The following is a 15286-nucleotide window of genomic DNA, read 5'->3' on the forward strand; positions in this document are numbered from 1 at the left end:
AGTCCTTTTGGTTATAGTATATTTTTCACATTACAAAGCTTGTCATTTATGCTGTTGAGAGCTTGGTCAGGAAACACAAGGGCAACTTCAGGGCTGTCAGCAGACTGGGCCACTGGATACAGGAACAGCAGTGCTCCTTATCAACCGCACAACAAATAGTTCAGAGAATTCTATAAGACAGTGCAGGCCAAATAATCTCTCAAGATGTCACGATTAGTGCCTACCTATATCAGTGCAAGGTATGCCACCAAATGAGAGCACTAACGTTAATTGCATAGTTAGTCATACACAAAGAATTCAGTTCCAGTGTTCCAGCAGCTAAGTGCTGTGACTCCATCAAAACAGATGAACAAATGAAAAAAACACATTTCAAACTTCATAAAAGCACCCCAAAAGAGCTCCTAAGAACCCTGCACCTCACTTACAATAAGCATAAGAAACTTAAGTATCCACGAAGGTACACAGCTACCTCACATTCAACATCCAGCACAACAGCTGTCTGGTTTAACTGCTCTTCAGTTTAACATCCTCTCCTTATCTGGATGGATTAAAACAGTCAACAGGAAGGCTGGAAGAATTTCAAAGGCACAAAAGGCAATTTCTCTCTTCCCTCTTTTAATGCTCTGAACAGCATCTAAAGTATGCTAAAACCAGCCACTCCTTTGGCACACAAACCACTAGGTTTTTATCTTCAACTGTAATTGGAGCAACTCAGGTATTTCCACCTACAAAACTCAAACATTATTAGAAGACTGCAATTAAAACAGAAAAGCGTTGCCGATATTTGCATTTTTCAATTCATCATTGTTTAACCTGGCTTCTCCACTAAGCTATACGAGGAGAATGGAGGAGGCACAGCACTTCCAGCCTTCAGCCATGCCCACACTCCTGATAAGACAGATTTCTACTTGAGCACACACAGGGAATATTTTCAACTCCAACATAATTTCAAAATATCCTGACCTTTACATAAAATGCTTTTTTTCCTTAATACTTTTTGAAAAATCTACTCTAAGTTCAAGAGCCCACTAGATCTTGTACTATCAAAAACAAGGCTTCATTTGCATAAAGCAAAACATTTAAAACATGAAAACCTATTAGATTACTGATAAAATACTATCATTTTTGACAAAATTAAGTAGTTGTCACATAAAGAGCCAATAATCCTACTGATATTCATGCCAGACAGAATAACATGCCAGACAGGTAACAGGTTGTAACAGGTCCGGCCTTCTGTAATGTAAACAAAGTAAAAACAAGAGACAAAAACCAGTTTGACTTCTATCTACACCACAATCTACATCTTAGAAATGGCACTGTAGTTTTTTGGCTTAAGTAAACATATCCTAAGATTTTACTCAGAATTACAAATATTTCTGGTTTGTAAAGGTTTCGCAGAAGAGAACACAGCAGAACTCAAGACTGACTAACACTACTTGTTTTATCCTTTTCTCCATCGTAAGACTGAACAAAACACAGCTCATGAAAAAAAAAGAATTAAAATTTGAAATCTGCCCTGTTTCCTAGAGACACTCCTAGGAACACTCACAACACAAACAAACCACTGTGGTCTCAAAGCACCTTATAATTATTGTAATTGTGATCAAAGCATAAAAGAAAGTTCCCATAAATCCACAGTATCCTGTCAAACACACTTCATCCCTGATTGAGATGAAAAAGAACCCAGAGACAAAGAGGATCCAAGAACTCTGCATTATACACTTCCCTTCAGGCATACACATCCAGACTGCCTGCCAGTGGTCACGCAGAGCACCACTGGTATAATGGATACCGACGGAGGAGGTAACAGCGGAATTCAGCAAATGCAACAGGTTCCGGACCTTTTAAACACTGCCTTTGCAGCTGTGGATGTCCCCCTGTCACCACCTAACATCAAAACAGAATTATGCGCTACTAAGAAATACAGAACTAGGGTTCCTAAGCTTGGCACACCCAAACTCCAGGCAATAACGGGTATCTCTCCACTGTGACTCAGAAGGTCTAGCCCAGGGCTAAGCAAGAAGTATAAGTATCCGGTATCCCTTGGGTCACTCAAGAGCCATGCCATACAGCTAGCGTAGGCAATTAAGAACATATGGAAAATGATCACATCTAGACAGAACTGAATTTCTACATCCAGATCAGCCTCTAACATCAACTGCTCTTGCAATTGAACTGGTTAAATTTTTGCTTGACAGAAGAGAGGTAAACACCTAAATCAAGTTCATCTATCCGGATTCACAAGTTTTCCAGGTATAGATTCTTCCCCACCAACTGGAAGGGAATACAAATCCCTATGAGTTACTGCCTACTGAACGGTGTCAGCTGAGTAGGAAGACAGCACTCTGAATCAGTATTTCCCAACTATTACCAGAAGCACTACTGAATATAAATACATATGACTTAACCTTCAGGAATGGTATTCAGCAATGACTGAAACTGTGTTTTTATTCTCTTTCTCTTAAATACAGCCCATCTGTTTTTGCACGTTATTGGCTTCAGCTTCTGTGTCAACAGCTAAAGAGCAGAAAGAACACTCTACTGGAAACCATTCAACAAGATCTGAATTATCTGGCACCTGGGAGACTACGGCCCTACAACTCACTGTACAGAATACTGCAGGTACGACACTCGGCACTCAGTGTAGACTGAACACTTACAGGATCGTTTACTGTTTCAGAAAACAAAGGTGGTCGTTCTGGAAAACAACACAGGATGAGCTGTACGAGTAACAGGATGAAATGAAGTAAGTAGATGCAGAAGGTGACATAACGAAATGTATCCACTTCAGCATCCTGAAAAGGAAGGTAACATTCCAGTTAGATGGCTTGAGGCATTTCTTTAAAACGTGTTACTATTAAACATAAACCAGCTCCTTACCATAAATTCTGCAAACAACATAAATGCTACACTACCCAACCCCATGCAAATTAAAGACAGTATCTATTTTGGTAAAGTGAAGGGTAAAGAGAAGGAGGAGGAGATGAAAGATACCATCTATTTTTAATCAATCACTGTCATAAACACACAAATATGAACTACTTGTGCAGAGAAGCTCTCTTCAAGACATGGTTTGTACAAAGACAGCATTCTTGTTGAAGTCAAGGTATTCGTTACAGGAGGAAGGCATTTATGCCCTGGGTAGCAAGGAGTTCTCAAAGCAAATTTGTTAATTAGAAAGTACACAGAAAATAAGAACTAGAGGAGCAGAATTTAGATCACAATTTGAGGCACTGTGCTCAAATACCAAAAGGTTCTTCCATTTTTTTAGACTGGGACAGATAAATAAAACATAATACACAGAGACTAGTACTGGGGTGGACAGACATAACCACCAGTAAAATCCCACTCTCAACAGCTAAAGACAAAAGTTGGCTGAAAGTTCTCAAAATTCACAATATGGCTGAAAGGTTCCAAGAAGTAGCAGTATGCCACTTTCGGGGAGTTCCACGATCAGTCTGGGATTTATGGGGCCTTACTATAAAGCAGACTGACACAGAAATATTTCACTGTTACTCTTTGGTTTTGTCTCAGCAGATGAGACGTTACCATCAAACCAAGCATTTCAGGAAATCCACTGTATAATAAACAGGAAGATGACGTAAACTCCCAGAACAGTTTCATATCAAGGACTATACACTTTTACTGCTCTCAGACACACCCCCTTTTTTCTGGAACGGCTAGTAGAATTTTCTTGACAACTGTTGCTACAGTTAGTATCGCTATGAATTTCACTAGCATTTCAAAACAGAAGCCACTAAGTCTTGCTTGTTTTGCTTTAGTAACGCAAGGAATGAAAGTACACTGAATGGATCATTAACTGACCTGACCGGCATAATTGCAGGCAGCTACTCTGTTAGTGCAGCATTTGGGATTATTTTCAACTTAATGAGGTTAGCAAGCACTTACCGTATTGAAGATATGTATTATTTTGGATCTAAAAATCACTGTGGCACATGACAATGAGATGACCCAGAAAATTGTCATTACACCTGAAGACTGGACACCTTTTATTCTTTCATACTGTATTAAAAATGTGGCAAGTAACTGCAGACAAATAAAACAAAAATATATTCATAAATTTTAAGTTTTACAACACGTTTTACACATACACAATTCAAAAACACATTTAAGTAAGAAATTCTCTGAAGCACTACACATAAGTGGACAAAAAAGAGGAAGAGAAATATGTATTACATAGAAACAAATGACAATATATACAAAAGCACTGTCAAAAGCTGTCAGTCTATTTCTTTACTCTTCTGGTTCTACATCACAAATCAATATGTAATTATACCGACATTATATCCTTACCAAGTATTTCTTGACTAATGCTTTTTAAAATAAAGATATTATTTCTATACAAACCACACAACACCGAACAATACTGACCAAATATTGCTCTATTTCTGTATATAATGTGTTTTCAGAGTCATTTGGGGACTGGAACAACTTAGTAATCTCGCTCGACTGCTGCAACATGTATTTTCAATCAGTCTGACAAAAGCTCAACAACTGCATTCCTGAGTGACCACAAGCTATTTAACAGTTCTTATATCTGTTAGCACGCTTCAGGGCTCCTGGGTTTTTTTTGTTTGTTTTTTTTTTAGTTATTATTGCTGTTGGAGTTATGTCCTGTCCTGTGCCCCCGCCTTGAGTTTAACTTTCCACCATACCATCAAATGTAACAAAACAGGCACTAAAGAACGTTACTTGCAAGACAGTTTGTAATAAGATATTTAATAATTCAATGCCTTCCAGTCTTTCACCAAGTTCAGTGTGATTTATATTATTTAGTTTTAATCAGTCCTCTCGACTCAGTTCCTTCGTTCCATGCCCAAGTGAAGCTATTAAATGAATGGTAGCTCAAGCCTACGAAAATAAGGCAAGACAACGAGCACTGGCTTGTGTGCTGACGTGCAACAACATAGAGCACAGCTGGGTATGGGGGGCAAAGTCCAATTTTTTTTAATAAAAGAAAGCAGGTGTTTCAGAGTCAATATTTTGCAATCCAAGTGCAAGATTAAGGCTGCATATAAAGACTGTATCTTAAAGAATTACAGCACTGTGAATAATAACAAGGTGTGTGTGTTGCTGCTTAAAGCTTTGTATGAACAGAAGACAAAACAGAAGAACTTACCATTGTTATACCCAACATTGTAGGTCCAATAAGAAAAAACGGAGCTCGAAAAACATTTTGACTTCTTTCCCAGAAAGAGTAGAAAAGGTCTGCCCAGCAGACTATCCACAGCGTTAAGCCCAAAGCCTACAATACAAAAGTGTATTTCATACATCAGTTCGCACAGATTAGGTAGCACAATATATACGTGAACTCTAGATGTTGCGTGTTAGCAGAAGAGGAGTCATAATCAGGTCAACTCTTTTGGGCAATTATACAACAGGCACAAAAGAAGAGTAATTTAGCTTTACCTACTGGACCCCTAGAAATACAGGACATTTATTCATTTTTAGCAACATATAGTGTATTACGAAACAGAAAGCTGGTGAATCTCACTCCTGAATAACAGATTATAGAGACAAAACCTCTCCAATAAGCCATGCTGTTATAGTCCTCTTTAAAACTGGGCATTTCTACAGAGGGGAAGTAAGAAAATATTAAGTACCTATTTCACAACAGAAGTGGAACAGAACACCTGCAGCAGCTCTAGAAATCTATGCCATGTAACTTAAGAAGCTGACAGGATAATACATTCTTATTATTGAAATAAAGGCCTCAAGATTGAGTTGCCTTAAAATGCTCTTCTCCGAGTGGTCTTACAAAGGATGCTTTTGCATGCTTTTCTTGCTATTTCAGAATAAATTTCTGAAAGTCTACTGATGAAAGCTCAACGGAAACACACAAGGCTCGAAAATCAAACACAAGTAGAACAAGTTACAGCTGAAGTGTGCACACAGGCCAAGAATGATGCTAAAAATAAAGTGTGCTAAAATATAACTAAAAAGAGATCCAAATTTCCAGATAAGTTTAATAAGTCCTGATTTTAAAATGTCAAATACCGTTTTGGCTTTGTTGAGGTTTGACATTTGTATGTATCCTCTGTCATGCCAACGAAGGTATAGGAAGTACACTGGGAAGCAGATCCACAGGTAAATGCAAGGAATCCAGACCAGGACTGTGTTCTGAAAGCACTCGGTAAAGTCTGGATTTTCTGCGTGCCATGTCAGATTCCAGTCCTGGGGAGAGAAAACTGAGTTAAAGAAACAAAAAAAACAGAGAATGACAGTATTTAAGAAAAGAAATAGTCACTATCTGCCTCATTCTGTATCTCTTCTTGTGTATTTATTTATCCTTGTATTAAAATGGCTCCGTTCCGTGATGTATCTAATGTTATTGCACTTTCTGAGACTCAGAAGTTTTAGACCTTCACAAAATTACATTAGTGTCACTTTTGTATGCAGCTACCATAACACATAACTCACTCAAATGTAGTACTAGGATTTTGAAGATTATCACTCAAGAATTTTCACTTTATCCTTGCAAAAAATAACATGACAATGCTAGCTATCTCCCATTATAACCACTGTGCATGTATGTATACTCAGATACGCTGTATTCCCAAATCTCAGTGTGGAAACATTATCTGGCACACGGTAAAAGCGAACAGCACAAGGCACCATCACTTCACAGTTTGTAGATTAGTCTCATAGCTCCCAAGCTCTCAGCTGAGACTGACTGGTATTTTGAACAACAAGGCACAGAACTAAGTAAAAGGCTCATCCTCGCAGCCTGTGTCCTATCCAGAACAGGAAAATGTAAATCCATATAATACAAAATTTTCCTATTTCTCTCCACATGATTCTCAAAAATAAGATATACTACCACACAAAAAAAACCCTGACAAATGCAATAATAAAAATGCAATCATGTTTTCTGTTTCTGGAACAAGAACTATTTACAATGACAGCTTATTTAGCCAAATGAACTTTCATACCATATTTATGACTGGCTTGAGTTAAGAAAATCTCTTGCAAGAAATTCTACCTTGAAATTACTGACTTTGCTGTAAAATTACGACAAGGGACACTCTCTCTTAAGACCTGTAGATTTCTGACTCTCCAGCAGATCAACAGACTACAGAGAGATGGCAGCTGCAGATGGACTGCAATATTCAACAGCCAAAGCAGCTCCCAGGCTTCTGTTTAAAAGCCACACAGCCAAGAGCAGCAGTCCCATGCCCAAAGGCTTGTTAGAATAACTATAGTGTCATTTTCAATTGCAAAGCATTTTTTCAGACCGTTACACAGCTTACAACCGCACAGAATACCAGTACCACTACTGGGACATAATGGCAGTCAGTAATCCTTCTTGTCTATAAAAGCTTGGTCACAGTAATAAGTGTCATTATCCACATTTCATAGATGAGGAAACAGAATCAGGAGAAGCTGTAGTGCCTGCCTTCTCTATTCCAACATCAAAGCTGGAAACAGATCTCACTGCTCAGAATCACCACGCTTTGATCCTCATTTGTCCCCAGCTTCCACTGATTAAACAGTTTCAAACACAAAGACAGAAAAATAGATCTAAACAGAAGATATAACTTGCAAAAATACCAGCTTGAGGGTAATAAAGCATTATTTTATCATAGAGTGGGTTGCCACTTAAATTTGACCATTTCATATCAAGATTGCAAAAAAAAAAACCAAAACACAAACAACTTATTTGGAAAACGTCTACAACAAAAATATTTTCCTTCCCCACTTCCCCCTCAATTTCTGTCAGAATCTAAGACTTCTTTATCCATTACATGCAATAGATAGTATACACAGGACACAGATAATTTTCTCCTTTAATTCCATAGTATTCTAAAAACTCTTCTCACTTAATGTAATTTTTAATTTGTCCTTTTTAAAAAAATTCTCCAAATTTTACGCAGCCAATTCAAGGAAATTAACACCGTTAGAGCATAAAAATGCCCAATTATATTTTAGTGTGTCTGCACAGGGGTCATGTAAGTTGTTTGTGACAAGGCGGCACGTATCACTGTGAGACACTGTAAGCAAACCACATGCTTATTAGGTTCCCTGACTGCATAACATTATCAGAAATTTCAGCTGAGTCATCCTTACATTTAGCCACCGCACAAATGGTTTCGGCTTTCTAAGTCCCAGCTGCTCCGCTCCAGCACAACAGCCAAGAAAAAGTCTCATGACTCTGCAGAACAGTTTACCATTCACAAATTAAGACTGTTAATATGATTTTACAAGTAAATTGACAGGGTGTATTCAGCTTTGCAACAAACAAGAGCACTGGCATCATTTTATTGAGCAAATTTCAGGAGATCTACACAATGTATAAGAAAGTCAGTTTCTCCTTTCTTAGTGTTTTTAAAGGCTTGCTGTTAAACGACTCAAGCAGAAAGGAAGGGCAGGTAATGCACATGTGGCTGCCACATAGCTAAATAAAAGAAAGAAGTGCTGCGTGCATGACTGCTATGCATATTGGCTAGAGGATAGTCTAAAAATACATACAATCTTTCACGTGACTTTCGTATTTGCAAGTTATCCGGACGTGTTTCTGCATGAAAGCCAAGAGGGTACGATGAAACGGTGCTTCAGGGTTAAGAACTGAAGGTTAGGATAAACAGGCAGTTTGAGATAGGATTACTGCAGGAATTTAACAGCTACAGGGATGTCAGTGTATATTCTTGCACATTTTTCTAGGTAGCATTTGATCCAGAGGCTGTTGATATCAAATAGGAGTTCGCTTAGCATAAATACGCTATTCTTCTCTGTTCAAGAGAAATGGCTGCACACAGGTGAGGCGCAGACGCTGCTCCCATTTTACATTCGTTTCAGGAGACAAAAGCTGAGGAAAGCATGCATGGCAAGAGAGACATGGTGCTGCTTTTTCCTGCTGATTTCCTAGATGCAATTCTCTCAGGCTACGTTTACACGTGGCAGTAGCACAGAGGCCCAATACTTGCTGCCGAGTACTCGACATCCTCACAAGGTGAATTCCGCTTCAGAATCCACATCCTCACCCGAGAGGAGCTGCAGGCTCCCCTGCAGACTGACCAGCCTGCCCATGTTTCCCAGTTATCGCCTCGGGGACCTGTCAGGAGGCCACATCAGAGCCAGGGTCCAGATCTGAGTGGAGATGCTAATGCCCTCCGTGGGCACATTCAAGAGGAACTCAATCCATTACAAAAGAAAGGCATATCCTAAGTTCTGCATGGAGGATACAATAGCTTTAGGAGGCTCAGTTGTGGCTGGAAAACACGTCACTCTCATCATGAAACTAACATGTACTCATACTCAAATGACAATGTTGTTACACAATTCTAGACTAGTTCTGCCAGTTTAAAGTACATGCTTCTCCTTTGCTTTATGTAAGCCTGGTTTCAGAGGGTTGGGGTTTTATTCCCAGCACAAGCCAAGATTCTTTATGGATCCATGCAGAAACATTCACTGAAGCAGACCTTTGTATTTAGCAGACATTAGTTAGCAAATTAACGACTTTTTTCTGACTCGAGTTTCAGAAACACTATTTTAGCGGGTTCTATTAAAGCACTAAGTTGCTCCATTTTCACATCTCAAAGATGAATAACGATTTTCACTCTGGCTGATCAGCTAACCCTTTCACTTTGCACGAGTACATCACACGACAGAGATCCAAGTATCCAATAAAAGCCTACACAAACTAGCAGCCTCCTGCCACAAAGGAGGAAAAAAGGGTTAGATCTATAGCTATTAAATTGTATCATCTGGAAGCAGCCTTTAACTTAAGCTATGACTACAAAATGCCTACTATCTGAAAGGAGGTTGTAGTGAGGTGGGTGTTGGTCTCTTCTCCTGAGTGACAGGTGATAGAAGGAGAGGGAATGGCCTCAAGTTGCACTAGGAGAGGTTCAGAATCAACATTAGGAAAAATTTCTTCACTGAAAGGGTTATCGGGCAATGGAACAGGCTGCCCAGAGAGGTGGTTGAGTCACCACACCTGGAGGTGTTTAAAAGACAGATTGATAAAGTGCTTAGGGATATGATTTAGTAGTGGACAGGTATGGCTGGACTTGATGATATCAAAACTCTTCACCAACCTAGTGATTCTATAACTCTATGAAGTCTCAGAAGAATCAGTGTGAACCTTGTTCCTTTTTTGGTAGACGTTGGGAGAGAAGAGATCTGCTGTTGGCTTAGTTTTAGTCTAGTCCAGAAGAACCACATCTCAGATATGAAGCAGGTTCAGATTGGGCTTTTTTTTTTTTTCTTTTTAAAATCCCTGGGCAATTTTAAAGTTTTCCAGAAGAGCAAATGGGTATTTTCAAATTTAGCCAACCTATTCCTAAGTTTTCATTTTCATTGCCAGCCCACAGTTTTTGTGACCTACAGCACACCTTCTCTTATGGCACAAAAAGGTTTCCTATCACATTTGAAGTGAAACTATCACCAAGAGCACAAAAAATGCATGTCATTCCCAGGATCACGTGGATTTATTCATAGGTAAATCACTTATTTAACAGCACTTAAAACCTAGGAAAATAAAGAACCATATTCATTCCTAACTAAAATTTCAGGAACAGGCAAGATCAAAACATTGGCAGTAGGACTGTAAGACAGTTGCACTGCAAAAGATCAGTTATTCTGCCTCTGCTGAAGGAAGGAAAACTACAGGGAATCTGTATGCTCCCAGTGTGCCTGAGAAATAACAGTATTTGACACAGTGCCTGGCTACCTCTCTCCTGACAGCCAGGAAAAGCTGTTAAGTGAGCAGCCTGCAGCCGCCTGTTCTCACAACAATAATCCTACTTGACCCAGAGCACATTTTAGAATTCTCACTGGCAGAAATGGAGAGACCAGAATCGCTCGGTTTCATGCCTGCTATGCGCAAGTGTTGAGAGATGCAGGCTGCCAACCACACTGCTAAATCCACCTGCACGAACCAGCGGTGACCGAAAAAATTACTTAAATATTAGCACACACCTGTGTAAAAAAAAAAAAAGAAAATACAAAACAACACTGGAATCTTCGTATCACGGTTCCTTCAAATGCAGTTTGACACCGATATCCATGTGTACACGCTACTTCGGTATCACCTACGAAGAACCACCTCTTTTGTAATAACAAGATACAGCTTCTGTACATTATTTTTCTAATAGTAAAAAACATTTTTCATTTAACGCAATGCTTACATTTTGTAGAACGCAAGTAATTTGGTCTCTCAGGCACTAATGCTGTAATTGCAGCTGACAACTTATAACAGTATCATTACTTTCTCATTGAAATAGGAAGCCTCACAATCTGGCAGCTCTAGATTTCATACAAAAATTTCCCCAGTGCAGCAGCTATAAACCTATGAGCTGATTCAACCATTCTCCCTCAGATGCCACGAGGACATCAGCCTTTAGCCTACACTATCTAGGACAGCAAATTTCCTGCCTGTCTCTCTCAAGACATCAGATTTGCAGGATCTGGCTGAGCCTACAGCCTCAGAAGAGCTACTAGCATCAGTGGGCAGTGGGGGACAGGGGAGGGAATGTGCAGAAAAAGACTCCCCCTTTAAGGTTGTTTTGATACCAAGATACCATCATTCTCCACTAGAAGCGGTAGTAAAAACAGTGACACTGTTGACCACACTGAGAATTAAGGAAAACAACCACAGAGGGATCCAGATTTTAGCTTTAGAAATTTCAAAGATAGACTGAAATAACATTCTCAAAACGCAAAAGCATCTATATTCTAACCTTCACATTTTGGAGTCAGATCATGAAACTTAAATCAGGTGTCTGCATCTCCTTGTTCAAAACCTAAACATCAGTATTTCCTAGTGTTTACAAAGACTTCAAATCCTTTGCTACACACAGCACTGCATCAGCTGAAAGTGGTGTAAAATGACAAGAAGAAAACATGTTTTGCATTTGTTTCCCTTTAGCCTAAAATAAGAAGCTTGTGGTAACAAGTTGCCAAAGAAAGGAGAACTTGCAGCTGTGGAATTAGGAGAGCTGATCTTTGTAATCCAAGAAGATAAAAGCCACTGAACTATGGCTATGTTTTTGCGTCAGAGAAACATATGACAGATTACATCAGCACCTGCAAAATCAAAATGTTTCACCTCTTTCACAGGCATAACATTTCCATACCTTGCTATGTCTGCAAGTGTCATGAGACAATATTTAGCTGCATGACAACAAAGTATTTATCACTCACATTTCAGAATCAAAAGGATATTTTGTTTTTCCCTTCTGTAAAGTTTTTCACTGAAATCACTGTTGCTCAAAAGGGTACAGGGAAAAGATTCCTCTTCTCATCTCCCTTTTGCACCAAAACCAGCATTTTTGCTCAATACTGCAACACCCTGCACATGGAGTTCAAATTGCTGCGAGAAGTTTGAACCCACTTGGGTAATAAGACTAAGATAACAGCTTGAATTAGGATAAACTGTATCTGAAGCTACCATAGATGCAAACAGTGAGAAAAGAGTAACGCACGGAATTCTGACTCTATTAAAAGTAAGCAAAAGGTCAGTACCCAGCAATAGGCTTTTTAGAGACGCGACCCAGAATGACTTCAGTGCAACCTGGGTTAACCTTCACTTAGTCCCAGTATAGCACAGCTTTTCAATGTAAACTGCATTGTAACTGCATGGAACAGCCAAGTTATTCGAGTGTTTTGCTGGCTTTTTCTCTCATTTAACTTTTCTCAGCAACTTTGAACTGACAGCTGTAAAATTACATCATCTGCTAAGAAAATCCTCATCAACAACAGAATATTACCTTTCCTTCTTGAGTATCTCCCTATAACATATCTATTGTGGACCATGAGAGATAAGTTAAGTTTAATTTCTATGCAAGTTTAGACCCTTGTTCACGTGACCAAAAATGTCTTATAGGTTTAAACAAGAGAAAGCTGACAAATAAGCCTCTGGCTTCCTATGTCAGCTAGTAGTTTTCGATCTGCATACTCTTTTAAACTCTTAACATCTAGGTGGTCACAAAAGCACTCACAAACTCACTACTTTTACAATTAAGAAAGAGCTAAAACGTCACAACTTTCAAAGCCCACTCAGCAGCACACTCACAGCGCCTCAAACTCCCTCCCTAGCTCTGCCACAAACACACTGGAAAAGCACCAAAGACATATTTTACAGTGCAAAAAAAGCTGCAGTGTTCCAAGATGTGTACTAAATTAATGCTTATCTAATGCATCAAAGCATATGCCACAGAATTTCAGAACATGAAATGACTACTTACATAAGAAGTCTGATTTTCTTTCAGAAGTCTACTTCAAGCAAACTACCAGTGTATCCCAGGGTCCTCATAAACAATATAAGCATAGCAGCTGCTTACCTCACATATCACCATTTCACAAGTGTCAGCTAATCACTATAATGGATTAAAGAATAGGATTTTATTAAGGAAAAAAATTAATATCAAGTCTTAGAAGATCCTAACCTGTCTGCAACCAGCTAAGAGGGGCTAGTGGATCTCCCCTAGCTACAAAGTACAAAATATAATGTCTTCAGACAAATACTCAGGAAAATACACTTAAGGCAGATAAAACATGCCTGAAAGCCTCAGACAGAACTCTACATGACAGCAAGGGAAGCACAGCCCAATCCCACCGAGCTAGTCCCTGGATTTTGCCTCATCTTCTCCCATCCATTCTGTTTATTTTCTGTAGTTTGGTTCCATATGAAGAAGTGCTAAACCTAGAACAGTGTTTGGATGCAACTTCTTTACTGACAGAGAAGAGGCTCCACAACTGCTTTCTGCAACAACAGGAAAGAAATAGACCTGGATTCACACGGACAAAGGTAGCTCGAATCATTACAGGACTCCAGTTCCCAAAACAGAGATGAAAACTCGCTCTCCTAGAAGTGAATGGAATTACTTGCTTTAAATCTTTCCTATACCACCAAAAGCACAACTAGAAAAACATGAGAAAAAAATTCCACTAATTTCCCACTGAGATAAAGAAGAATTAGAATCAACTCCTATCTAAATTAGTTTTAAAAAACACATCTTCCTGTGAAGGACATGATAGATCAAGTTTATATAAATAAAAGCTATTTCTCCCATGGTCCCTTAAGAAGAACTCAAAAGTTTCATATTCTATTTGACTTACAAGCATCTTCTACTGAGTGAATAACTGAGACTTCCCGTAAAACCTGGCAGAGCACTCAGGGAGGGACTGGAAGGAACTGCTTAGACTGAACTCACTTCTTCCTTCGTATCCCTCACTTTGTTTTCATAAAAGCCCGATACGGGCTTAGCTTTGAAAACTCTAAGTGTTGTAAGAATTCTTAATCTCTTCCTTTAGCAATTTCAAACACAAAAAGACTTCTCGAAATGTGATACTGCGTAGTTTACAACCTCTGAAAAACTCTAACTACCCCAAAATTTTATTCAAAAGAAAGGAAAAACAGCAGACTATTTAAAAATGTCACTGCACTGAGAGGACTGATTGTGTGAGCGTGCATACACCCAGACAGCTGGGTCAGCAGGCCAAAGTGTACAGTAAGTTCTACATCCGCTTGGACACTTATCCCTGCTTACCTAGAACGACACAGTTTCTCATCACACCTCACTTGACCTGTTTTTTTGTGCACTGGTACTGAAGCAAGGTAAGACTGCATTCGGACTCAGCATGTCAGGTCACTAAAAAAAGTTTTCCAGTTTGAACAGGCCCTTAAAGTCACTGAACTTAAATGCAAGCAGTACAAAATGTTTTTGTAAAGCTTTTACTGTCATCAACAGCTTTTAGTAAATAATCTTACTCAGTCTGTAGCTTTCTTTATATTATGAATGGAATACTCATTCTGAGATACTCAGTGAGGAAAGCAAGGATGAAAGAGTATCCTTCCAAAAAGCAAGTTCGAAGGAAGAAAGAAACTGTTAAGTTCTGTAAGCAAATCTGATTGCAGTGAAGTTCAAATGCTGAGTGGGCACACAGGGACAGGCTACACAGTGATGGGGGGGAGGAACGAGTGAAGAAGAAGATGGCAAACTCGCTTGGGCTGTTGACCTTTCAGAGTAAGTACTAAATAAAAACAATCTGTCTAATTCTCAGACAAGAACTTTAAAGAACAATAACATCCCTTGTGTGTGCAAACAAGAAAAGTCCTAGCCAGCAAAGCTTAAGATTAGCGTGTGGTCTTTAAGGGTCCATTAGGTTCTTCCAACCTGCAAAGTCTCTCCCACAATTTAAAACTAAGTTGCCCCAAACTGAGCACCACCCTTGACAGAAAACACACCTCTTCCTTGAAGTCTCATTTGGCAGTACTAGGAAATCCCTCTGCTCCACTGCAAGACATCAGCACCAACCAAAA

The 15286-nt window shown here is 39.2% G+C and overlaps 1 protein-coding gene across 3 annotated transcripts in view; it reads right to left on the minus strand.

Moving 5' to 3' along the window:
- LOC104058772 (multidrug resistance-associated protein 1) overlaps positions 1-15286 on the minus strand; it is a 49068-nt gene that overhangs the window by 30017 nt on the left and 3765 nt on the right. For all 3 annotated transcript variants that reach the window (XM_054081008.1, XM_054081010.1, XM_054081009.1), the window contains 4 exons: positions 6019-6195; positions 5141-5266; positions 3910-4047; positions 2661-2795 (listed from right to left, as the gene is read on the minus strand). In XM_054081008.1, the coding sequence (XP_053936983.1) occupies positions 2661-2795; positions 3910-4047; positions 5141-5266; positions 6019-6195 (576 nt within the window). The remainder of the gene's footprint in view (positions 1-2660; positions 2796-3909; positions 4048-5140; positions 5267-6018; positions 6196-15286) is intronic.

The sequence above is a fragment of the Cuculus canorus genome, chromosome 15, assembly GCF_017976375.1.
Source record: "Cuculus canorus isolate bCucCan1 chromosome 15, bCucCan1.pri, whole genome shotgun sequence".
Taxonomy (NCBI): Eukaryota; Metazoa; Chordata; class Aves; order Cuculiformes; family Cuculidae; genus Cuculus; species Cuculus canorus.